The following is a 27,950-nucleotide window of genomic DNA, read 5'->3' as shown; positions in this document are numbered from 1 at the left end:
TGTTTTTTAGGACAATAACTGCATCACCTGCAGAACGGACCACAGGACAGATCTTGGATTAAAAGCAGCTATCTGAAGGTACAAGTGGTTTGGGGGGGGGGGGGGTCAGATTGTGGGTACAGAGTCACTTAAAATAATGCAGTGTCCAAACAATTTGTAACACTCCTGGACGAGACTCGCCAGCGGCAGCACCGTCCTGCCTGCTCTTTTGCTTCACTCCATGCTCGTCTAGGGGCTGCTTGAGTCTTCCTCCTTCTGCTGCAGTGACACATCTGGCCAATAGGGTGTGCAGGCAGCCAACTGCTCTGGATTTAAAGAGGCAACTTGTCTCCACCTGCTACTGCCATCTGTTAATCCAGAGCCACCTGCACCTATTCAAACCAGCTTTGCTTGCCATTAACTTGCCTGAGTGTTGTTGGAGTCTAGCAATCCAAGAAAAAGTATCTGCCTGCTGTTTCTGCTGTATTCCTATGTATCCTGACCTGTGCCTGTTTTATGCTTTCTCCTTGACCCTCATCTGTACTACCTGCCTCCTGTTGCTGACTGCCTGTCCTGCCTCTGAACCCGCCTGCCCTGACTCTTTGCTTGGTCCTGTGCTGACTCTCCTGCTGATGACCCGGCTTGTTGACCACACATACTCTGTCTGTTCCCTGGTACCTTGTTGCTCACACTGGGACCACACTTGTGGAATGGCCTGGTGCCCTCTTATCATAGACATCCAGCTTCTGCATCCTGGAACAGGATAAAGGGTGAAGATCTAGAGGGTATTAAGACTCTGCTCCCCAGTGTGGCCCAAAGCCAAACCGTTTGAGCAGCACAGCTGGTCCACACTCCGTCTGTTACTCAGTATATAAATACTGCTCTTGTAGGTGTATAAGGTTTACATTACTGTGCGTTCCATTCTTAAGACTTCTTCAGGGGTTAAACCCTAAAGCCGTAAGGAGTAAAATAGAGTTCTGAGAATTTTGCTGAACCCGAACAGTTCGGCAAGTCCACTCAACACTACTTGTCAATCATGCCTTAATAAGTGTGATCACAAGCATGGCTAGTTCTTAGCCCCAATGACTATATGCAGCAAATGTCTATAAAATTTTTAATTCAGAACATTTGGGCTGCTGACTGCAAGACATGGTCGGGATTATTGGCACAGCATGCATAATGTGTTCAGAGTTCATTTATAGGGTAAATCCTAATTTGTGTCGAGAAAACTTGCCGGACTGTTGGGTTTTGGCAACTTTCTTCCGAACCCAATTGCTTGGGTCCAAAAAAAAGAGGTCCAAGGGGAAAACCTCATGTTGCTGCATAAGCTCAAATGACTGCCTCAGTGTCCGTGTACAGTTGTTCTTGGACCACTTGAATAATAGATTAATCAAAGTGACAGAATAAGGAGTTTTTATATTAACCCTTAGACGACCCAGGGCGTATAGTTACGCCATGGAAGTCTGTCCCCAGACGACCTAGGGCGTAACTGTACGCCCTGGGTGTTATTTCCGCTATGAAGCGCGCTCCGGAGCGGAGCGCGCTTCATAGCAGGTGGGGGCCGGCTGCAGTGAGCAGCCGGGACCTCACCGGCAATGACACGCTGCAGCGATCGCGCTGCCGCGTGTCATTAACCCCTTAAACGCCGCGATCGCGGCGCGACCGCGGCGTTTAGGTGTAAGTGACAGGGGGAGTCCCCTGTCACTTACCGATCGGGACCCCCGCAGTGTGACTGCGGGGGTCCCGATCGGTAAAACGGACTGCTGGAGGTCTCTTACCTGCCTCCATGCGGTCCGATCGGCGCTCTGCTACTCTAAGCCTGCACAGGCAGGCTCAATGAGCAGAGCGCCGATAACACTGATCAATGCTATGCCTATGGCATAGCATTCATCAGTGTATAAATCAAAGTAATGTATGTACAAGTCCCCCAAAGGGACTTCAAATGTGTAAAAAAAAAAAAGTTAAAAACACTAACACACTACCCCAAAACCCCTCCCCCAATAAAAGTTGAAATCACCCCCCTATCCTATTATATAAATAAAACATATAAAAATAAATAAATAGATAAACATATAATATACCGTAGCGTGCGTAATTGTCCGATCTATTAAAATATAACAAGTGTCATTGCGAACGGTAAACGGCGTACACGAAAAGAGGGGAAAAAGTGCGCAGATTACCGATTTTATGTTACATTATATATATAAAAAAATTAATAAAAAGTGATCAAAACGTCCGATCTTCACAAATATGGTATTAATAAAAACTAGAGATCATGGCGGAAAAAATGACACCCCATACAGCCCCGTAGGTGAAAAAATAAAACCGTTATAAGCGTCACAATAGTCCCATTTTATTTATAATTAATTGCCAAAAAAAAGGATTTCATAAAAAAATACATATATAACATTAGAGAATCTGTGTAACCTGCATATGGTTGTGTTCAGGCTGACCTATAGAATAATAGTGTCATGTCGCTTTTACCATATAGTATATTACGTAGACACAGGAACCCCCCAAACGTTACCATATTGCATTCTTTTTTGCGATTTCACCAATTTATATCTTCATAAATAATATATTTGGAATTCCATCATACATGTTATGGTAAAATGAAAGACGCCATTACAAAGTACAACTATTCCTGTAACAAATAAGCCCTTACATGGCCTGTAGATAAAAAACTGAAAGTGCTAGAGCTCTTAGAAGGGGAGGAGGGAAAAACGGAAACACTAAGATCAAAATTTGCGCGGTCCACTGGGTCATTTTGGGCCTGGTCCTCAAAGGGTTAAAGGAGATTTCCATATATTTACCTTCAATGTCTTCACATGAATGTATAATGGAGAGGCGGATGGGACTCCTATACAGCCTATTGATTTCTAGGTCATTAAGCTAAATTTGCTCTGAGACAAAAAAAACCCCATAAAACTCCTGAACTACAGTAGACTTGAATCTAATCCGATTTCCCTGCTGGACACCAAGATACATTTATATTCCTGACAAGAGGGTCCAGATACAGTAACTGCTATTAACTTCACATATCAGAGTGACCTGCCAGTGCAAACTGCAGTGAGGCTCCCTCTGCTAACCCTGGTGCACCTACGTTCTGGGTGTCGCATAGAGAACCGTAAATGCTATTTTATTTTTCTCCTGTGTGTCTATAAGAGAAAAAAAATGATACAGCTATACTATTGATCCTACCAAACATGTTTGTTTGTTTATTTAGTTTTATTTATAAAATGGGAAAAGGGGGGTGATTCATACTTGAATTAGGGGAGTTTTTTTTTTTTTTATTGCTTACACAGTAATTGGAAGTCCCCCTGTGGGGGGGGGGGGGTATCCCGCCACTAGACACCAGGGAAGGCTGCACATAAGACTATTAAATGCAGCTGCATTTAGGCTGGGTTTACATATATAGCTTTGCATCAGTTGCGTTTTTTTTTCTTCTAAAAACTGACCACAACTGATGCCAAAAATGCATCAGTTGTCATCAGTTTTTCTGTCCTTCTTTTCATTTAAAACCATCAGTTGCCATCAGTTATCACAAGTTGCTCTCATCAGTTGACATTTTTTTCCCAAGTATGTTTTCCTGTCATTTTCAATGGGATTTGCAGGGGAGCGCACAGGGGGTCTATATACTAATTGGGGCAGCTCACAGGGGGCTATATACTACAAAGGGAGAGCGCACAGGGGGGCTATATTGTAGGGGGAGAGCACACAGGGGGGCTAATTGGGAGGGGGAGAGCGCACAGGGGGGGTAATTGGGAGGGGGAGAGCGCACATGGGGGGCTATATACTACTGGGGGAGAGCACACAGCAGAGCTATATACTACTGGGGGAGAGCGCACAGGGGTGCTAAATACTACTGGGGGAGCAACAGGGGGGCTATATACTACTGGAGGAGCAACAGGGGGGGGCTATATACTACTGGGAAAGCAAGAGGGGGGGCTATAGGGGAGGGGGAGAGCACACAGGGGGAGAGATATTACTGTGCTACTCTTTGGCTGAACGCCGGATGCCAAAGCCGAACGGCATGCGTCCTGCCCGGCGAGGCATCCGGCACTTTATTTGTTTCAATGAGTGCGGCGCCGCATCACCGTAGCGGCGGTGCGTTAGGACGCTGCAAGACACGTCCTGACGCACCGATGGTCCGGCGATGCGGCGACCACTAGTTCACCTGAACGGTCTTAATTAGCAGGAATGGCGATCGGCCGATCCCTGCGCTCCGTGCTGCAGATAGCAGTCGAGATTGCGGCAGTTCAGAGCGGGGTCACAGCATGGACAGTTACGTCATGCATCCTTAAGGTTAAGTTAGCGTTCTCACTTGACTTACCACACAAAGCTGAATTATTGTGTATATCCCTTAATGTTACTGATTTAATGGGGTTATTATATGGCCCGAGGAAAATATGTATTTTATACTCCGGGGTATAAGCTCAGCCTAGGCCATTTTAAGCCAAGGTATACTCTGGCCTGTTACCACGGCAATGGGCAACAGATTAATTTCCCCTTGCACTAGTTTTCATAAGTCTCCCCATTGGCTTAGAAGATACAGTACATCCTGTGTTTTTATCTTCCTATTACATTTCATGTGCGCAGGGCTCTTTAGTGCTGCCTAAGGCCTCATTGCACATTTCAATCTTCCGCTCCATCCCCACTACACATTATCTGCATGACAACTATATGTCCCATTGAAAGAGTGTGGCCATAATTACAATATGCCAGACAGCTTATAATCAACTCTGAAGTCAGAACACTTCTGTTACCATAGACTCCAATTATACAGCTCAACAAAAACAATATTTCCTGTTTTTAATTGCCAGTGAAGTTTGAACAAATTTGTCAGATAATCTTTCTGTGTAAATGGACAGGCTTTGTTTACAGTACATACAAAAAGAACCCCAGAAAAGGCGTCCGCTTTTTCTATTTAAAAAGTTGTCCAAATTGCTGCATTGCACTTCATTGAAGTCAATAAAATGATGGACGTCCAATACACAGTGTTTTAAATTACAGATGTTGTCAGCGTGGACATCAAAATAATGATCATGACAATTATTTTCAGACGTCTTTTGCAAACACCGGACGTCAATTTTACTTGTTTGCACACAGTTTTCTTTTTTCACTGCCCTGAGACCACCCAATGGGCAACCAGTCCACCTAAACTAGAATAATGTACCAACAGCCGTTACTGCACTGACAAACAGCCAAACACTGAAATAACGGAAGTCATTTTTTCTTTTCAAAAACAGAGAGAGAAAAACGTGGTAAAAACAAAGCCTTTGTCTGTGTTTATCTATTATACTCTTTAGATGCAATCTTCAACCTAAATAGACCACTGGTACTCCATGTTAGTCAACACATGGCTTCTTGCCTGGGCAGCAAAGTGGATACACAAAGTCCCATTGTTATAGCTGCATGTAGTGTAGTAGAGGAAAGCAAGATCACTGGAAAAAAGTGACATGGTATTCAAGGAAAAACATGACAGAAGGTGCAGTGAACGTCAACAACAAGCCATAGGTGGCCCTATATAAAGCTTGAACTGATTAACCCCTTAACAACCACAGGCGTACATTTACACCCCCACTGCCTGGGCCTTAAAGCAGGAGGGAGTAAATGTATGCCCTGCCGGCGTCCCGAGCTGAGCTCGCTTCATAGCCGGTAAGGCCCTCACCTTCAATGACGGGCTGCTGCAATCACGTGGCCACCCACCATTAACCCCTTAAACACCTCGATCGCGCCACAACCATTTAAGTATAAGTGACCAGAACATCCCGATCGCATTGCCTGACTGCTGGAGGTCTCTTACCTTCCCATGTGCAGTAAGGGCTTCACTCTGCTGATGATTTAGAAAATGCACCATAGCCCCTCCCCCAATAAAAGTGAAAATCTCCCTCCCTTCCCATTTTATACATAAAACACATAAAAATAATAAATTTAATTAACATATTATATACCGCAGTAATGCGTAATTGTCCGATCAATTAAAATAAAACAGTACTATTGCTTTTTTTAATGACATTTTATGTATTCAAAAATTTATAAAAAGCGATCACGTTTTATCTACAAAAATTGTTACTAATAATAACTACAGATCATGACGCAAAAAAAATGACACTCCATACGATCCCGTAGGTGCAAAATTTAATGCGCTATAGGAATTACAATAGGGCCATTTTAAATATGCCTATTTGCAAAAAAAAGTTCCACTGCTAATAAAAATAGTAAAACGTTAAAAAAAACTATGTAAACATGCATCACTGTGTTCAGACTGACCCATAGATTAAAGAAGTTCCAGTTTTACCGTAAAGTGCATTACGTACACATGGAAGCCCCACAAAATTTGCGGAATCTCATTTTTTGACTCAAGTTCACCAAATAAATGATATTTTGGGGGTTCCGGCATTGATTTTATGGCAGATTACAAAGTACACCTGCTCCTGAAAAAAACAAGCCCTCACATGGTCCTTTAGGTGTAAAAATGAAAGAGTTATGGGTCTTAGAAGGTGAGGTGGAAAAAACAAAACCGCAAAAGTGACAATTGGCCCGGTCCTTAAGGGGTTAAGCAAAGTTGAGACCGTGAACAAAGTGGTTGCTTTAAATGATGTTGATGCTTCTGAATGGTGTTCTTGAACACCATTACAAAGTTTGTTATTCTACATAAAATTTACTTTATAAGTACATTAGCACTTCACAGTATAAAGCAGGTTACTGGCTCAGCTGTAATCAGCAATCATCTAACCATGGACGGCAGCATCTACTCACAGCTATGGATGTATATCACTCACAGGGTGCTCTGCGCAATCCACAAGAGGCAGAAATCTTTCACCATAGAGGAAGTTTCAGCGGCACTCTCCAGTAAGATAAAATGATGCTTTATTGGGACAGTCTATACAGACATGAAAGTGTGTTCCACCAAACAAGAAGTTTAGTGGAACACACTGTTTTATGCCTGTAAAGGCTGTCACAATAAGGGTGGGTTCATACTGAGGAATTCTCGCGGATAATGTTTGCGGAATTCCGCTGTCTGTCCGCGCGCCTTTCCGCCGACTCCATAGACACCATTCTATGGGCCGGCGTATTCCTCTATCCGCCAAAAGAAGTGACATGTCCCTCAGTTGATTACTGTTTGTTGGTGAACTTTGTATTTTTTATTTATTTATTTATTTTTATTTGAATGTGTACCCTTAATATAAAAGATGAATTACTGCAGAACTTAGCATCAAGTGTTAAATTTCCATGGAATTTCACCACACTGCAAACTAAACTTTGCATTGTACACTCTGAATTCACTGAGCTATCTGGGTAATACACATGCTAAGTCCTTAAAGGGGTACTCTGGCATTGTAAAACTTCTTCTATAGTGCTGTCTAGATATAAAGCATAATAATCAACTTATTTATACCTTATTATGCTCCTGGGGGCCCATGGCTTGTGCCTTCAGTGATGTATTGTTCCCTGGCTATAGTTCTGCCATGATTTGCAAACAATTGCTGATTTTTTTTATCTCAATTTTGCACAAATAGTGCTGTCATAGTTACAGTGCGGGAGGGGGGGGCAGGCTTTGTGAACAGCCCAGGGACTATGGTAAAGTTAATCCGCCCCTGTCCACATGGTAGACATCTAGCATGGTTCTTGACAAACCATCATACAGCCATGTCGAGGCATGCTCAAGGAACATCCAGGCAATGATCTGCCCTTGTCAAAGTCAAAGTGTCTGCTCAGCTTGTCTATATGCAAATATGAGATGTGACAATAGAGACAAAGTTAAAGGTGTTTAAGTGGAAACCATAAGAATGAGCCGACAGCATCTGAAAACTAATGATGTTAATTAATGATATTCCCATGGACGAGTCCGGTAGAGACAGGATGGGAGATTGAGAGAACACACAAAGTTATTTCCGCCTTCCTTACCAGATTCTTGCTGAATTTAAATTAACAGCAGAAAATGTCAGACTCTAATTAGGAACCTAAAATAACTTAGCGTGGATAGAAAGATGCGCCTTGCCGCCTACTCTGGACAAGATTTCACGGCAGTACCATGCCATGTCCATTCAATCATGCATCAGAAAAGTCATACTGTATAATGAAAAGAGAGGAGAAAGCATAGGATAAAAGCCAGCAATCCTGGGATACGTCCAAAATTTGGTCTTTATTAAATCTTTACATACAAAAATAACAAACCCAGCAACAGGTCTCTCGACCTTAGTCAGGTTACTCAGGTTTTAGTCTCTCAAGCTTACTCATAGCTAATGAAATACATAAAAACATTTTTCTTTATACACTTCAAATAAGCCAATAGTTCACGGAATGGGAGTGGCGATGGGCGTGTATATCGGATTACATGCAAACCAATGTGAGTTCACAATAATCCGATATACGCGCCCATCGCCAATCCCACCCAGTGAACTATTGGGTTATTTGGAGTGTATAAAGGAAAATGTTATTATGTATTTCATACAAAAAAAAAAAAAACAGCAGAAAATTGTTGTAGTTGTAGTGGGTGCCAGCCCCAGCACTAAGGGTCCGTCGTGCACGAAATATGAGTCCAGCAGAGGTGGCAGCACTGCTAAATAGTAGTTCCGTGGTTTATTAACTCATAAGGCACACAGCAGCAACGTTTCAGTGTCACAATAAACACTGTTCTCAAACCCTTCAGTCAGGGTATTTATACACACAGGTGAATCCCCCCCCCCAAAAAAAAAGGGCTTTAAAAAGGGGTATTGTGAACATTTTGATCCTTACAGGTGTTTTGTAGAATCTTGCTGAAAATATTTTTTAAAACATTTCAAATTCAATGTCCAATATATTGAGCTAAGCTTGTGCCAACATGAAAATTCTGCCCTCTAATAATTATGCCGCATTTTCAGATTTTAGAAACACCTCACATGTTCTCCTAATATTTTGCCTAGAAGGCTCGGGAGTGAAAGAGCTCCATGTGCATTTAAGGCCTAGCTTTGTGATTTACACAGCAATGACTGAAAGCTTATGAGGTGAAATCTAAAAAGAATACATTTAAAAAGACATTTTGCCATACTTCTGTAACAATGGGTTGTAAAAAGGAAAAGTTCTATTTTTATATATGTTTTTTGTAAAACCTTGGTGTAGCCGCAACTTTTTTTTATTTTGACAATGAATAAAAAGAGAAATTGGGTAACAAAATGTGGGGTGATTTTTCTTCTAAGTATGGAAATACCTGATGACTTTTTACATTTTATTTTGACACTGTAAGGGGTTACTCACATGTCTGCAATCTATGGTCCATGCACAGACTGTATACTGCGGACCAGACCTCGGAACTCCTGGGATCATCATTCATTATGCCAGGAACTATGAAACTGTTCAAATATTTCCGCTACTGTTCACAGCATCTGACAAAGAAAAATGCTGTAACACCTCCTCAGGGTCTTATTAGATGGACTAATATTAAAGGGCAACTCCACATAAGGACTGCCCAGACGACCCTTAGATCGTGCGGGTGGCCCATAGAAGATAACAGCAGTCTGCTACTGCTGCAGCCGCTCCATTTGCATGATGTGATGGCCGGCAGCTCGTTGCTATCGTTATCTTTTTGATAGGTTGTGTTTTAAGACAATGATCAGTCGACATTGCGCATGTCGACTGTTGCTTTTTAACGTGACCTATTACACCAAACTACTATTGGCAAGAACTCCTCCCAGTCAGGGCCATTTTAATACATTGGTGGGCCCAGTGCACAGCCCTCAAGAGTGGGCCCCCCCTTCCCTTTCGGCACATTGTATAATGTACTGAATTTGCCCCCACACTGTATGAAGAGCCCCAATACATACAGTAGTTACCTTATAACACTATTTCCACCATACAGTGATTACATATTACATAAAAACTGCACTAAACAAAAAAAAAGATATCACCAATAATACTATTACATAATACCGCCACATTATGACCCCTAACACTACAACCCTATAACAGAGTGCAGTTACATCCAGTGATTCACCGGGGGCGTCTTCTCCTATCAGAGTCTGTCACCTTTTCTTTTTCTCTCCATCCAGCCTGGGCCACCTTTAAGTCTTCTCCTGGCTGTGAATCTTCTCTCCAGAATCTGCCAGAGAAATATTTTAGGCTCCAACACATACAGTAGTTAGGTCCCTTGTACCCCTATACAGTAGTTACACCCCTCTGTACCCCTACATAGTTACACCCCTCTGTGCCTCTATAGTTTTAAGGTGTCCCTGTAGTATATAGACCCTCATGTGCTCCTCCAGTAATATACAGCCCTCCTGTGCGTTTCCCCATTAGTATATAGCCCCCCTGTGCTCTCCCCCAATAGTATATAGCCCCCCATGTGCTCTCCCCAATAGTATATAGCCCCCCTGTGCTCTCCAATAGTATATAGCCCCCCTGTGCTTTCCCACAATAGTATATAGCCCCCCTGTGCTCTCCCACAATAGTATATAGCCCCCCTGTGCTCTCCCACAATAGTATATAGCCCCCCTGTGCTCTCCCCCTCAATAGTATATAGCCCCCCCTGTGCTCTCCCCAATAGTATATAGCCCCCCTGTGCTCTCCCCAATAGTATATAGCCCCCCTGTGCTCTCCCCAATAGTATATAGCCCCCCTGTGCTCTCCCCAATATATAGCCCCACTGTGCTCTCCCCCATAGTATATAGACCCCTGTGCTCCCCAATAGTATATAGACCCCTGTGCTCCCCAATAGTATATAGCCCCCTGTGCTCCACAATAGTATATAGCTCCCCTGTGCTCCCCAATAGTATATAGCTCCCCTGTGCTCCCCCATAGTATATAGCCCCCTGTGCTCCCCCATAGTATATAGCCCCCTGTGCTCCCCCATAGTATATAGCCCCCTGTGCTCCCCCATAGTATATAGCTCCCCTGTGCTCCCCAATAGTATATAGCTCCCCTGTGCTCCCCTATAGTATATAGCCCCCCTGTGCTCCCCCATAGTATATAGCTCCCCTGTGCTCCCCCATAGTATAAATCCCCCTGTGCTCCCCCATAGTATATAGCTCCCCTGTGCTCCCCCATAGTATAAAGCCCCCTGTGCTCCCCCATAGTATATAGCTCCCCTGTGCTCCCCCATAGTATATAGCTCCCCTGTGCTCCCCCATAGTATATAGCTCCCCTATGCTCCCCTATAGTATATAGACGCCCCACATAGTATATAGCCGCCCCCCCATAGTACATAGCTCCCCTGTGCTCCCCAATAGTATATAACCCCCCCATAGTATATAGCTCCCCTGTGCTCCCCCATAGTATATAGCCGCCCCCCATTGTACATAGCTCCCCTGTGCTCCCCCATAGTATATAGCCGCCCCCCCATAGTACATAGCTCCCCTGTGCTCCCCAATAGTATATAACCCCCCATAGTATATAGATTCCCTGTGCTCCCCAATAGTATATAGCCGCCCCCCCATAGTATATAGCTCCCCTGTGCTCCCCCATAGTATATAGCCCCCTGTGCTCCCCCATAGTATATAGCCCCCTGTTCTCCCCCATAGTATATAGCCCCCTGTGCCCCCCCATAGTATATAGCTCCCCTGTGCTCCCCCATAGTATATAGCTGCCCCTCCCATAGTATATAGCTCCCCTGTGCTCCCCCATAGTATATAGCCGCCCCCCCCGTAGTATATAGCCCCCTGTGCTCCCCAATAGCATATGCTCTCCCCCTCCCATATAATATTGAAAAAAACAAAACACTTTTACTCACCTAGGTCCATGCGTTCCTCTTCTCTTCCCTCTTGTGGCCGCACTTCCTGTGGTCACAAGAGGCTACACTCCCCTTACCCTCGCGCTGACGCTCTAGTGACGTCGGGCGCTAGAGGGAGAGTGCGGCCTCTTGTGAATGCAGGAAGTGCGGCCACAAGAGTGACTGACAGGGAGGGAGCCAATGGCTCTCTCTCTGTCAGTATCGCTGCTGCTGAAGCGCAGCAGCGGGCGGGCAGGGGCAGCGGCGGACGGGGGGGCCCTGCAGGGGGCGCCATGGAGGGGTAAGTAGATTACCCATCCATGGCGCTCCCCCCTGACAGGCTGGTGGCTGGAGCCCTGTGCGACCGCACTGGTCGCACATAGCAACGGCCGGCCTGCTCGGGGGGGCCCCTTTAACCAGTGGGCCAGGTGCACCATGTGCCCTCTGGTTAAAGCGGCCCTGCTCCCAGTAATTGGCCAGGTACGACCAATAAATGTTTGGTGTAATAGGGCCTTTACTCTGCCTCCCCCCTCTCATACCTGACCCTGTATGGGACCCAGTTTCTAGGTGTCAATCAAGCAGGGAAGGGGGAGAGAGGAGGCTTTGCAGGAACTTGGAAAAGCCCATTTGACTCTTTGTGCTCCCAGAACATAGAAAAATGCTTTTATTCTCTGGTACAGACAGAAATATGAAAGGTACCATGTGTTTCCTTGACCTAACAACATCAGCAGTTTGGAAGGCTCTGAACCTTAAATGGGGCCAAAGGTTTACCTTCCAACAAGACATTGGTTCTGAACACACTCAAGACAGCACAGATTTAGCTTAGTGACAACTCTGTTAAGGTGGGCAATAAAAACTTTAGTCATATAACATTTTGCCCAGGTTATGTTAGATATCTATTCATTTCCATAAAAGTCAATTAAAAGTTATAGTGCCCTCTGTCATGCAGTAATAGCACATCACACAACAGTGGTAGTCACTCCGTATCTCAATATGTTGGGTGTTGTAGTTTTGCCAAAGCCGGAGAACAATAGGTTGGACACCACTGCCATAGTGGATAATTTTATTGATCTCACATCTTCCAGCAGTTGAAAAATTGACTGTTGTTTTTTTTTCTTTTTGTCTTTGTTGATTGTCAGTAAATTTATTTTAATTTTGTAAAGGAACCCTGTTGTGCTTATTGTGAACATCCAACATGAGAAATGAAAGACAAATGAAATAAATTTTTTCTTTGAAGCCATCATGAAAAATTACTGTTTATAATCGCTCCACGCAGCAAGTTACAAGAGATGAATCTCCAAAATGAGGCCAGAATTTGACAAAACTGGACATGGTGCCATAAATTTTACACTTAAAAAGCTGCACTGGGGATGAATTCACAACCCAAAGTTGTGGTGTATTGTTTTGTTTTTTTCTTTCCCCTCTTTATAAATATTCAATGCTGTAGGACACAGTCTAAATTGTTATATGCCTGCTCCACCATGCTGCTGATTTACGTATCGAAATTCATAATTAGCCAGAGTGCATTATTCAAAGGCGAATACCATATTTATTCAATGACAAATAAAGTGTGGAGGAGATCCATTATTTATAATGAAATAGCACTGAAGCAGTTATTAAAAATCTATGAAATACAAGATTCCCTGCAGCGACACCTCCCACAATTTCTTTAATTTGTTTTCCAATTATATTGCCAAACTCTCGGCATGACGTGACACTCTGCTCCTGGGTCTCAATTAGCCTGGCTGAGTCAAGCTTTCGCTGTTTACTAATGCACAGTCAATGCCTTGTCAGCTGATCGACAGGTCGACGGGACCAGTTAACTAGTGATAATATTAATTATCAAGAATGCTGCGCTTACCATCTGGAGGAATAAAGGGATGGCAGCTTGATAATGTTGCAAAAACGATCTGATCGGGAGCTTGTACTGTCAGTGTCAAAGAGTTTTTATGTATGCTGTTTATATTGGCAAACTGTACTGCCATTATTAAAATAATTGTTAAAGGGGTATTTTGGTCCCCAAAATTGTACCCTTTAAGTGCCTGATCAAAGTAGATCAGACTTCTGGGTCACCTCCACAATCTCGAGAACTAGAAGCCGTTCATACAAATCTGGAAGTTGATTCAGAATTTTATTAATTTTTTAATTTTTTTTTTTTTTTTTCACCTCCGTTCCAATCTCTGGCTGGGTACACTGGAATGGTGGCTAATTTTTTTTTTCACCGCCATCAAAGCCTGTATAAAATATTTTAAAAAGTACTAACAGTACAGGTTTACACAAGCTAAATGAACCAGCCACAGCACAGCTTTCACAAAAAGAATAATATGAAATTAAAGGGAATCTGTCAGGCATAGAGGTGCAGACATAGGCAGATGGATGAAAGGGAGATAAAGCAAAAGATGTCTTTGTGTTTTCTGATGGCCATTTGCAGAGTTATAAAATTGTATTTTTTCTTCTGGTAGCTGAAGTGCCACAGAAGTCATGCTGAGCCGCAGCATGCACTCTCCCAGTCTTTACCAATTGACATACAGGGTTGAGCCTCCAGTTAGTAAAGGAGGTCCAATTATCCCCCCTTCTTTCAGGTCTCTCATTTGTTCAGAAAATATATACAATATATAATTCTGGAGACTATAGGCCCGTAAGTCTAACATGTATAGTGGGTAAAGTATTTGAGGGGGTTATAATGCTATACTGGAATATCTTAATGCAAATAATCTTATAACACAGCACCAGCATAATCTGATCAGCTTCTATGAAGAGGTCAGTTATACACTGGACCTGGGGGAGGCTGTGGACGTTGTGTAATTGGACTTTTTAAAGGCATTTGATACTGTGCCACATGAAAGGTTGGTATATAAAATGAGGATGCTGGGACTAGGGTAGAACATATACAAATGGCTAAGTAACTGGTTGAGTGATAGGAAACAGAGGGTGCTCATTAATGAATCATACTCTGATTGGATAACAGTTACTAGTGGGGTACCACAGGGGTCAGTATTGGGTCCACTTCTTTTTGATATGTTTATTAATGACCTTGTAGAGGGACTACAGAGTAGAATCTCCATTTTTGCAGATGATACTAAACTGGGTAAAGTAATCACCACAGAGGAGGATAATATATTACAGAGGGATTTGGAAAAGCTGGAGGCTTGGGCAGATAAATGGCAAATGAAGTTTAATGTTTATAAATGTAAGGTTATGCATTTGGGCTGTAGAAATAATAAGTACAGTTATATGCTTAATAATAAAAAACTGCTTCTGAAAAGGACCTGGGGGTATTGGTGGACAGTAAACTCAACTGTAGTGAACCGTGCAAGGCAGCAGCTGCCAAAGCTAATAAAATAATAGGATGCATCAAAAGAGGCATAGATGCAAGAGGCAAGATGAAAACATAGTTTTGCCTCTTTATAAGACACTGGTCAGACCACACATGGAATACTGTGTACAGTTTTGGGCACCGGTATATAAGAAGGACACAGTTGAACTGCACCGGGTACATAAGACGGTGACCAAGATCATTAAGGGAATGGGTGGCTTACAGTACCAATACTGATTAACAAGCTTGGGTTTATTTAGAAAAAAGACGTCTTAGGGGCGATCTGATCACAATGTACATATATGAATGTACAGTACTGGGATCTTTGTAGTAATTTTTTACTCCTAGGTCTGTAACCATGACAAGGGGGCATCCTCTACGTCTAAAGGAAAGAAGGTTTCTCCATCAGCACAGACGTGGATTTTTTACTGTAAAAGCAGTGAGACTATGGAACTCTCTTCCACATTATGTTGTTGTGGCTAATTCACTAAATAAGTTTAAGGGAGGCCTGAAAGCTTTTCTTGAAAAATGTATTATTACAAGTTATGGGCAATAGATTTCTGGTGATACATTGATCCAGCAGGGATTTATTCTGATTGGCGTTGGAGTCGGGGGAGGGGGGGCAGAATTTTCTCCATGTGATGGGCCAATTGTCATCTGCCTCATAAGGGTTTTTGCCTTCCCCTGGATCAGCATAGTAGGGTTACTCTAGGTTTAACCTGATAGACTCTTGCCTTATTTCAACCTTATTAACTATGTTACTATGTAATTTTTTTTATATTGAGATGGGCCATTTGGGGTATTGTACATATGTCCTAAACTAATGGGAACCTACTCTGGTGACAAGTTCCCTTTATATACTGTAGGACACCTAAGCTGCTGTATTTGTTTACTGCTACATTTAATAAAACAGCACGCAAAAAAAGAAAATTGATGGGTCCTTTTTAGGAAGTCTGCTCATAGATATTTTTGATGTTGATTTGTGTCTGTTCAGGCCAGTTTATAATGTGCATGTTGCGGAAGCACATCTGCATAATCAGTTCTGCTCTATGCTACAACATGTTTCAGTAAGGGTCCTGAGCATAACAGGGAAATCTGATGCAAATCTTCATGGCACACTTAGCAACATAGCAATAGCTTTGTTTTGAAGCCTGTGCCTATTCTAATATCATTGGTTAAGCATCCCTCAATGGTTTCTCTATCATGAAATGATGTCCTGTGCTCAGTGAACTGTACATTAGGAACTGTTTTGGAGGTGTTCTAAACTTTGTCGCCACAGGATGCATTTATTAATGGAATTATTGCTGCCTGGATATCAGGTGTTTTTGTTATGCAGTTGGGACAGAACACTGGACACTACACAGATCCTGTGCTACGAATAAAACTATAATGCTGCTCCCTAAGCTAAAGACACATCCACTAGAATCAGAAAACAGATGGTGCAAAGAAAAGAACGGATTTTCTAGAAGCTAGGGAGTGCTAGATCACAGAGAAGCAATTCACATGTAAAAACAAAAAGGAAAGCACTCACCCAAATATTGCTGCAGTCACTTGGGGGGAGATTTATGAAAGGGTGTAAATATACACCTGGTGTAAACTGCCCACTGCAGCCAATCACATCTCAGCTTTCAGCTCTGGTAGAACAAAGTGGAGCTCTGATTGGTTGCTGTGGGCAGTTTACACCAGGTGTATATTTACACCCTTTCATAAATCTCCCCCTTGGTGTTTATTTTCAACTGTGCATAGTATGGGGGGAGCAGGCAATCAGTGCCGGGTGGTGGCAGTTTCACATCAAATGATGCTTCTTCCGGCCAGGTGAGTGCTTTACTTTTTGTCCTTACATGTGGATAACGATAATACTGTCCACTGTGTAAAATTTACAGTAACTAATACTGATCTATATTTATAGGAAAACACATTGCATTAAGAGTCTTTAGGCCCTTTCACTTATTTTTACAGTTTGTTTTATGGCTGTCTGCTAAAATAAAAATATTTTAAAAAATCATGCTTTCCCCTAAATACCTAGTTTGGTGCGGCGGTCAGTTCAAGGAGGAGTTCTGGTTGTTCCAAATGTCCATTTGAGAATTATGTAGGCCATTGTGCTTTTGGGAACTTTTAGAGCAGCAGAATTTTTTGTTTTACCCTTCTCCACATCTGTGCCTCTACACAATCCTGTCTCTGAGCTTTGTGGGCAGTTCTTTCCTCCCTATAGAGGTATGACACAAACTGTGCAATAGGGTTGATATTCCTGGAGGTGTCTGTAATATGGAATTTGTAGTTCAATGTTTCTAAATGTGAAATAATGCACTTGGGAACGAGGAATCCTCTATCGAAGTATCCTATTGGCATTTCTGTGTTGGAAAAGACTTTAGAATAGAAGGATTTAGGGCTTATTCCCACGTTTCATGAAACATGGACAGGAACGCCATGTAGTGGAGTTTTTCCAGCAAAGCATGATGTATCAATATGCCAAGAGCGAGTAAAGTGTTTTGAATATTCCCGGCACTGTAATGCCACAGCAGCGAATTTTCAAATGCTTTTCCCGATCCCGGCATGATATTCATACATTATGCCGTGCGGGGAAAGACTCCACTACTGGATATCTATCCTACAGAAAGATATCAAAATTGGAGGGAATTGAGGAAAATATTGTGTCTTAAGCTTCCTTGGTGGATTTTTTCCCCTCTCTTTCCCACCAGCGGCGCAATTAGGGAAGGTTATAGAAAAGTGTATTATCATTGCCACGCTGCTTTGGAATTAAAATAATTTATAATGTAAAAAATATATGTATTTGTATATTTGTAGTATAATCTGGTCCTTGTATACTGGTATTGTTGGTCTTGCATTTTGGTCAGTAATAGTATAAGTGAAGTTTATATTTGTTTCTTGTATACCTGTGTGATTTGGTAATCAAACTATAATGCATAGATACACTATACAGTATATAGGTATACATTCCACTTTGCTAATCTACTGTAGAAAAATTTAGTGTAGAGGTTTGTGGAATTTCCAAAAAATAAATAAAAATAAAAAAAACACCTGATGCAGATGTTCTAGTGACAACCCTTGGCTCTTTACCTAAAGTGGTTGTGTCACAAAGAAAACTAGGTCTATACCACTGATGATGAACCTTCGGCACTTAAGCTGTTGCATAACTACAATTCTCATCATGCCTGGACAACCAAAGTGATATCATTTGGGGGCACATGATGGGTGACAAAGTGGTGGTTTCATTTGGTTACTGCTGGTATGGGAGTGGTATAAATGTCAGTTTAGAAACAATGTCATTGTGGGTGCAATTAGACATGTTTACTTTGAGCATTGAAAGAGAGGATGTCTACGGTACTTAGAACCTAATGTAAACAGAGGGGGGAACTTACTAACCGGTCTAAGTAGGCTCCCCACTGCCAAGCTGGGGTGGATTTATGCCTAGACTAGGTTACTGGTGTAAAGCATAGCAAATGTGATGGGTCATCATGGTTATCCCCTTTTATGCTGCACTCCGCCTAGTGGTGACAGTCATGTAAATCGCTCAAAATTCTTATACTTTTTCTGGTAAAAATGACTGATAAATCCCCCTCATAGTGTATAATAAGTTAGAGTGTGTGTTATGTTGGATTTCTATTTATCTATTTATCCACAGTTACTATTAGGAGACCAATGAGATGTATTTTATATACTTTATATCTCATGTGATGGATAACTTTACCCATCCAAGCTCTGTTTATCAGTTCTGCAAAATGTCCTTTTTTTAGTGAGACTTGTTAATACGACTGTCCAGCTCCCTCTGTGACATTTTAAATCCAGATCTGTGGAACATGTCCTTTAGTGAGTCTGTTTGCACCAAGTAATAGGTTTTCTCTGCAAATACCAAACCAGCAAATGTTACATTATTTTTTAATTACTGGGTGACTTGGTTGTAAAAATTATTTACACTAGACACCTTTAGGAAAGCATATGCTCTGCACTCTGATGTGAGGATGAATTTTATATTAGTAATACAACTGCTTTTGTACAAAACCCATGAAAATGAGTGATGCCAAAATAAAGGTTCCCTGGAGTGAATGATGCAATAGAGGAATTAAAGGGCTTTAACTTTTTTTTTATATGTATTGTCTAAAACAGTCCTTCGTGAGATAAGATAATCTAAACTGGCATTGGTGTTGCTATAGGCACAGTGCAAGCTTAAATTTCTGTCTGCCACATAAGAGTAGAGTCCTACAAGTAGTAAAGGTCCTTTTTAGATGGCCTGATTTGCGTGGCATGGTTTATTTGACACTTCAATGCAAAATTAGAGTATCATATGATTAAAGGCATGGATAGTAAAAGTGAAGGTATTAATAGTATCCTTTTATCAAGACCACTGTTGACGGTTTGGTACGTTTTTTTTTTCCCCCCAGGTGACCGATGCATATTAAGGGTCCATTAACACATACACATTTGAAGCTGCAGATATCAATGTAATTAAATGATAACACACAGCATATAAACCTGCAGCATCATATATTCAACATCAAATCTGTTGCAGATCCTTTACACGTTCCTGGAACCCTAGAGGGATACTCCAACTCCTTTGTTTTGAATTAAGCAGGTTTGCACGTACCGACTCCATCTCTCAATTTAAAACAAAGTTGTTTGGATCTCAAAATTATCCTCCACCCTGTGTACAGGGTATAGCTGTTAATTTAAAGTGGTTGTCCAGGCTAAGAAAAACGTGGAAGCTTTCTTTCAGAAACCGCATCTCTCCTGTTCTCAATTTGGGTATGGTTTGGGAGCTCGGTTCCACAAAGTAAACGGAGCAGAATTGCAATACCACACCCAACCTAAGGACAGGTTTGGTTCTGTTCTCACAGGAAAGTAAATGTTAATTTTGCACATTCTGGGTATCACCTTTTAAGTTGGAATACACATGGCATATGACTGCTAGGGGACCTGTTTATAAAGAAATGTATTTGAGTGTTGTTGAGATTGCATTATTTGTCTAGCAGAGGTTCATCAAAGGGCAGAACATGAGTAGTGATGAGGGAACCGTACGAACTCAAACCACTGGCATTTAACTCTATCTTCCTGTTTGTGGGGAAGGTGGAAAAAGCCCGAGTCCCGCCTGGATAACAGGGATACAGCCTAAGATTTGTTTTCCAGGCAGGGCTCGGGCTGTCTCTGCCTTCACCGAGGGGCATGAAAACATAAAGTCAAATGCCAATGGTTCACGTTCGTACAAACCCGAACCTCGGCATGGTTAGCTCATCACTAGACATGAGCTCATATCACAGGCTAAATATGCCCTTTTTCCTGCATGCTGTATGATCCATCTGATGAATAGGTTCACAAGTATAGATGAGCCCAACTCAAGCATGCTCGTCTCTGTCCGAACCAGAGCATGGAGCTTTTCATTAGCAGTGGCTGCAGCCCTGAGACTGCCTGGAAAACGTGGATAAAGCCATAGACTGGTTTCCTCTTAGCAGGGAGTTCAGATGGTCATCAGACATGTCTGATGGTTGGCTGTTTCCAGTAGTATCCAGCTGAATTTTAAATAATAATACTTTTGTATAGAAATGGGGGGGGGGGGGGGAAACTGTTTAAATATCAAACAATATCAAATGGCCACAGCCCAGATCAACATCATCTTTACATTGCTATGGGCCCCTGATGTCTGAGGAGGCCCAAAGACCCCTCTGCCATGTAGTAAAATGGCTCATATTAGGAGAGAGCCCTGTTACAGATGTTGCACCTCTGGAGATATACAATAAACCATAGCACATACTCGTGGTCTGCCCCTAAAGTGAGTGGTATATGGAATTGCTTCAAGTCCTATGCCCTCCCCTTACGAGTGTGTGGGACTTCCAGTTATTACATATACTGCTCGCTTTACAAGATGACTTCGGAGTTCCCATGAGTTTTAACTTCTATCCTGTCAAGACAATAAAACAAACAGTGGTAATACTCTTGGCAACCAATCGGATAGCAATTGTCATTCCCTTGAGTTAGATTAGAACATGAATACTTAGCACCTAGAACCGGTTGCTATAAATAACTGTTCCATTCCTCCTTGCAAACCAATTTTTATAAGTCCATAATTATAGAAAGTCTCCCCTTCCCATGAAGAAAGTCAAGTGACATTACACTGCAGTCACCCTATTAAATCAAACTCATCACTTTAGAAGGTGGATATAATTGCTTCAGCATTAAGAGAAATGAGCTTTCTCTATGCCCAGTGGGGGCATCTCTTCTGTACAGCTCATGATAATATAATTTACAATATCCAGCCTTGTTGCGCCGTAACTCAAGGATTTAGATGCTGAGAATGTCAGAGATTCTGTAGAATACTAAACTGAGATTTGATTAGAGGAGATTTAAGCAATGTAATTTTACTGTCTTGAGTTTAGACCACTTGAAGATGTTGTTCAGTATGTCTTCAGCAACCTGAGGTGACATGTCGTTGGTGAATGCTCACTTGCTGGTGAAAGAGAAAATATTTGGAAGCCATCTGTCTTATGATGCATCAAAGTGCTCTTCAATCAAGGGCAATGCATGTCCTCCTGATCCGTGTGCTTGAGAGCTGGGAACAATACAACCGGACAGTGGCCTACACGGAGGACATCCAACAATTAGTCCTGTTCATAGTATTGACTGATTGGAGGACGTGCTTGTCTGCACCTTCTGTAATTGCTGCAATCACTGGCCAGTCTGTGCGAAATGCAGCACATGAAATCCTCAAGGAGGGGCATGAAATCCCAAATACACCAGTATAAGACTAATATAATAATTAAGTCACTGATACTAAAACTGCTTAGGGTGGATAGGACGGTAGTAAACATTGATAATGGAAGGGATCTGCAGCCTTCTGCATGAACCCCATGGAATCCCTCAGCTAAACATAAGTACTGGGCCACTGTTCCGAGACCATCAGCACTTGGTATTTCCAGACCACTGGCACGCTGAAACGTCAAGGATATCTAAACTGTTGCAATGCATCAGAACTATATAAAAATTATGAATTTATAATTTTTTTGCAAATCTGCTTGTTTTTGTGTACACAGCTCCAGTGCAGACCTATATCTATATGTTTACAAATTACTGACAAGCCTCCCTCCCAGGGCACACATCATCATGTGATGTCACAGGAGGCTTGGCTGGACACCGTCTCTGAGCACTAAGTCCACCCACTAAGTGATGTCACTGTCTCTGACCAGTCCCTACAGTCTAAATCACCATTTACCTGTTATATACACAGATACATATATATAAATATATCTTTATTGTGACATTTAGGAGGAGTGGTGTGTGAGAGCTTGCTGCCTTGTGCTGAATGATGCTACAGAAACAGCAGACAGGGAGTGCCTGCAGCAGGTGTTGCATCCACTGTGCAATAGTTTGCAGTGAAATTAGATGTTCTGCAACAGCTTTGGGCATAGAACTAGAGTACTGAGGGAGGAGAGTAGGCTGAGTGGGAGGGACATGATGGGGAGCTGAGGGAAAGCAGTGCATTCTAGGGTTTGTAGAAGTGAGCACCTTTTCAACCATAAAGTACCCATGGGTACATGATTGAAAAGTTAAAGCAATACTCTCGAGAAAAAAATGTTTGCAAATCAACTGATGTCAGAAAGTTACAGAATTGTAAATTACTTCTATTTTTTTTTTTTAACTTAACAATTTCCTGGAGGACATTCAGCAGCTGATAAGTACTGGAAAGCTTAAGTTTTTTTTTCAGTCTCACAAGGTGTTTTCTGCTACCACTTCAGTCTGTGTGAGGAACTGTCCACAGCAGGAGAGGTTTCCCATAAGGATTTGCTATTGTGGACAGTTCCTGACATGGACAGAAGTGACAGCACAGAACAATGTGTCAGACTGGAAAGAATACCCCACTTCCTGTATGGCATACAGCAGCTGATAAGTACTGGATGCAGTTTAAAAAAAATAAAATTCATTTACGAATATGTATAACTTTCTGATACCAGTTGGTTTGAAGAAATGTTGGTTTTTCAATAAGAAACTGAACACAAGAAGAAGGCAACATCTGAGGTCAGTTGGGGGAAAGATCAGGAGCAACATGTGGTTAGTAAGTCCACAGTAACTAAACATATACCTGCTTTTTTGCTGACAATCTTCTCCATCCCCATGAATCTGTTCTGTGTTATACAATATAAAAATTCCAGAGGGGAAATTCATAAACTTCCACTTTTTCATGGACCGCTGCCACTATTACCATCCTGGGTGGTAAATCCCCTAGTGCCAAGATTTTCTAATTTATAATGTGTCCATTTCTACTGTTTGGGCTCCTGCTGTCCACACTGAGCACAAGCTATAAGTATTCACCTCACAAATCACAGGCGACGGACAATGAAGCGGCTATTCCCCAGTGTAACTACTGCGTCTGTGCTCGGCTAAAAATACATTTTGCCTCATTTTCTATGTGAGGTAATCTGATCACAGAGAACAGAGGAGAAGTGGTAATTTATGTTGTCCCTGCGAATATGCACCGAGGAAATGATGATCTTAGCATGTTACACGAGGTGAAGAATTTCCCAGGTAATGAACTCTTTATAGCAGCGTTTTCTCTGACTTTCACCTCACAATCTGTGCTTCAGGAGGGGAGAAGGTGACTGTATCACAGCACATTTATAAAGATAGGGGAGAGCGCAGCCTCAATTTGCTGGGAAAAGCTGCATTACAAATGACTAATATACAAATATTCACCCCGTTTATTTCATTTCCTTGACCCTGTGCATAATAAATAATAATCTAGCGAGGGGAATACAACTTCTTGCCTTTTCTCCCACTGCCACACTGCATTTGTCCCTGTTAAAAAGTATATAGTCTTTTTAGAGTTTTTTTTTTTACTGTCTTAATGCATCCAAAATAAAAAAATAAAGTAACCTGGCAACTGGGATTAGAAAATGCTACAGTTTTATGTTTGCGGCTATGCAGACCTTTTCCTTGGTTACACCTGACAAATTTTGAGTGTTGTCTGATCCAGCAGTCAGGCGTTAGTTAACACTTTACATTGTTCTGCATAGGAGCTGTATGCTCTAAACCAGGAGTCTTGAGCGGAGAGCAGCGGATACGCGCAAGCTCTCCCATCGACAGGCTACGGCACAATGAGGCAGGTGGGAATTCCGCCTGATTTACTCAGTGTGAACATACCCTTAAAGTGTAACTGTCATTTAAACCAACTTTACAGAAATTAATAGTACAAGCGATTTTAAGAGTTTGTTTTTGTACCCCAAAAGCTGTTTTGCAACCTCTCCCCCTCCCCCCCCCCCCCCCCCCCACTTGTAAATCTGTGCATTATCAGGCAAAGTAATCTACGTTACAGAGAAGCAAAGTGAAGATGGATTTGCTGTGTCCATTATAACCTATAGAGGGACTAAGGGGGATGAATGAGCAGGAAGAGGAGAGAACCAGCCCTGCACTGTCTGGGCACATAAAATGCTAGAGTCACAGGTCAGACTGCTCAGTGCTGGTCTAGGAACTAGGTGAGGTAAGATTGCAGGATGTTGTGCTGTGCTCTCATATACACAGACTATTTCTCTCCTCTCCCTGCTCCCTCATCCCCCTCGACCACTCCCCACTCTCTAGACCATGATGGACACTGCAAACCTGCTTCTGAGGTAAAGGGGGGGGGGGGGCTGGAAAACACCCTTTTCAGTACAAAAAGAAGCTCCTTTGCCTAATAAAAACGATTACAGAACTTCTTAAAATAGCTTGTATTATTAATATCTGCAAAATTGTTTCTAAGTGACAGTTACACTTTAAACACGCATGCAGCTCCTAAGGCTGTCATCTGCAATAAACAGGGCACAGGACAGGGGCATTACTAGCATTGGGCCTTTTGAGCCCTTTGCCTCAGATCTCTGGGTGACCAGCTCCCTTCTCGGCATCTGCTTCCTCCAGATGTTTATGCAGTGAAGTATGATGGTGGAGCAGGAGCTGTAAGCTTCCTGCTCCACCATTTTACCAAGACATAATCCCCACATTGTCAGGAAAATGATATGGTTATTGCTCCTGACAAGTAAGTGGGTACAGGGGACACTATTACTGCATGATGGCACAATATGCATTATAACTATATGGGTGCACAGGGGCATTATTACTGTAATTAACAATAATTTCGTGTTGAATCGAATGTGAAACCAATGCTGCTCTAATGCCAGGTTGGAGACCCCTCAACTATTTTTTTTTTTTGTAATCTGTAATTTTTCTAGGTTGAAAATGTGTGTATCTTCTTTTAAAGCTTACACATCTACAGACTTACATAAATACATCTACCTGTCGTTACATTGTGGTGTGTGCAATGTTTGGTAAATGGGAACATATAAAGCCTTGTCTTGATATGGTCATTGCTTTCAGTGGAGAAGGTGTGTATATGTGTGGTGAGTCTATTTTGAAAGAAATGGGATTTAAAGGGGTTGTCCCTTGAGAACAAGTGTGAGGCAGTTTGTGTGGACATCCCCTTTGATGCAGCCACACATACGTAACCCCTATTGTCAGCTTGTACTAAGGGAACCTATTATCCTGGTTAGTTAGGGCAACCCTTTAACCCCTGTATTTGCTGCCACCAATAAGAGAGTCAGTTCAAGATCAAAGATCTATTTTAATATTGATTAACCAAGCAGCTACGTTCTTTTCTGTATCGTACTGTCTCCCAGAACGTGGTATTTGCTCACTTCCCTTAATCCATTTAGCCATTTGGTGAAATAATACATATTTACATATGTAAATTACCATCTTGCCCGTGTTGATATTCCTGACAATGAATTTAAATGTTCAGTCCTTGCAGCTGAGCTCACTGCTGTCATAAAATTAATGGCATGAAAATACAAATATTCTCAGTGGCTCCCAGTCGATTTCCTTTATTTTATTTTAGATGCTGTTTATAGGAAGTGCCTTGTTTCTGCTCATTGTTTACATGTACAATGTCTGAGAAAAATGATGATATTACTACATTTAGAGGATATTCCCCAGCTCTTTACTGCAGAGCAAATACATAAATCACAGACGTGACAAAAAACAATATTTAGTAGCTGAACCTTCTGAAATGTCATGTCAAATACATGAAAGATGTTTACTATTATTATTGGCATATGCCTGTTCAGGTAAAGAAAAGGAAAAAATTATGGAATCATTCAAAAATCCCAGTTTGTACTTTGTTGCTCCTCCTCAGATTCTATAATGCCCTGAATTCTTCATATGAGCTTCACTGATTCTAAACAATATTCTACATGAAGATGGTTCCAGCTTTCTCAAACAATGGTTGACTGAACAGCTTTACGGCATGGATTGTGACCTTACTGCTTGCTGGCTATGTCAGTGCCTGGAAGAAAAGCTTTTACCACTCTTGTTTTGTGGGAAGGTGCATTAATAGCCTGAATTATTACTGTATTGTCTACAAAACACTTTTTTTTATCAAAAGAGAGTTGTGTCCAAAATGTCCATTTATGCCTTAACTGTTGACTGGTCCTTAATCTAGCATTTCTCTTGCACCTCTCCTCTCCACTCAAAGTATGAACATGGTTATTCTGTGAGCGGAGAGGAGAGGCGTAAGAGAAATCCAGTTGAAGTAATAGAACAGGCAGAATTATGGGCCAAATCCGCCGAGCGGTCTCCGCTCATAAATTTATCTTCTTTTACTCAGTGTTCAAGGGCCCTAACCTTGTTTTCTTCTGTCTGGCTTTCCTCGAAATTCACTATTTTCCTATGTCAAGACATTTTCTTGCTATGAGTTTTCTATCCTAAAGCTTTGAGATCTTTATTGGTTTGCCTATATACAGTATCTTCCTTCCATACCTTTTGCATTCTTATGCTTGCATGAAATCCTCCACACACCTAATGGAACAACCAACATCTTTTGCCATAAGCGCTCAGCTGAGCACTGTGCCCATTCAGGTCCGCTTTACTCTCCAAACAGAGCGGTGCAAGTGGTGTCTGGTTTCATAAAGAGTTTGAGGGATGTTCCAATAATCCAGAATGTTCAGATGGATTAATCCCATATTTTTTTTGTCAGGAAATACAGATAATATACATAGATGCGAATAGCCGCTATGATCATGTTGCTGTGGTGTTTTATTTAAGTATTTATTTATGTATTGAGGGGGGGTGCTTTGTTGCTTTTTTCCTGTTCGGACTTAAAATAAATATTTTGTTACAATACAAGTTGATGATTAAAATATTTAATTATTGCTGACAATATGATGAGATTAATTTCCCCTCAATTTCTTTTATAGGTGTAAAGTTTGAATTTGCACTACACCAACCCAAAAAGGTATGTTTGATGTCCAATATTCTTGGGCTATGGTATTGTGCTCTGTGATGAAGTGTATATGTTTGGGCAGCATATGATATTCTCAGTAATTCATTTCAGCCAATAGAATAGATTTATCAGTCATTCTGCCATTGCTTTATATCGCTGCTGTTCCTGGGTTTATAAACTGTTGTTTTCAGTTTTAAAAATAAGCATTGGGGGATTTTAAATTCCTGAAAGAATGACTAACCTCTTTGATTTGCAAATTCATTTTTTTTTTCTCTGTTGGAAATGGTTATCAATGTTTGTGAAAGAAACACTGCTCCATCTAGTGGCTGAAATACAAACTGCAGCATCACATATAAGGGCAGTTGAATTGTATTTGTTCATGACATTACAGAATTATAAGTTACAGAATATGGTTAGCTACATTATTGCATGCATGATAATTTTGGGAACAATGTAGGTGTAGCCTTACAGTCTACGGCAATGACATACATACACATGTGCATAAGAGGGATGTAGTTTTCTAACAACAATACATGCTCATTAGTATTATCATTTTAGATGTGAAAATGAAGTGCTATATTATGTATGGAAGTCATCGAGCTCCATAACTTATGCTTTTGTTATTTTCTAAATGCATACATCCATTTCTCACCTAGATTTAATGCCACTAGAATGGGTGGACACGTGTTCTAGAGGAATGATCTTGTTTCCTGACCATG

The 27,950-nt window shown here is 41.7% G+C and overlaps 1 protein-coding gene across 2 annotated transcripts in view; it reads left to right on the top strand.

Annotated features, from left to right (window-relative positions):
• Positions 1-27,950, top strand: part of CHST8 (carbohydrate sulfotransferase 8) — a 337,185-nt gene that overhangs the window by 302,250 nt on the left and 6,985 nt on the right. The window contains exons 1-2 of one of the 2 annotated variants that reach the window (XM_069968556.1): positions 23,441-23,510; positions 27,206-27,243. In XM_069968556.1, coding sequence (XP_069824657.1) covers positions 23,456-23,510; positions 27,206-27,243 — 93 coding nt within the window. In that variant the 5' untranslated portion in view covers positions 23,441-23,455. Of the gene's footprint in view, positions 1-23,440; positions 23,511-27,205; positions 27,244-27,950 lie in introns of those variants that run through there. The other variant, XM_069968555.1, reaches the window with a different exon arrangement.

Source organism: Dendropsophus ebraccatus, chromosome 4 (genome assembly GCF_027789765.1).
Source record: "Dendropsophus ebraccatus isolate aDenEbr1 chromosome 4, aDenEbr1.pat, whole genome shotgun sequence".
Classification (NCBI taxonomy): domain Eukaryota; kingdom Metazoa; phylum Chordata; class Amphibia; order Anura; family Hylidae; genus Dendropsophus; species Dendropsophus ebraccatus.
Note: the sequence above shows the minus strand (reverse complement) of the source record. Positions and strands in the feature narration are given on the sequence as shown.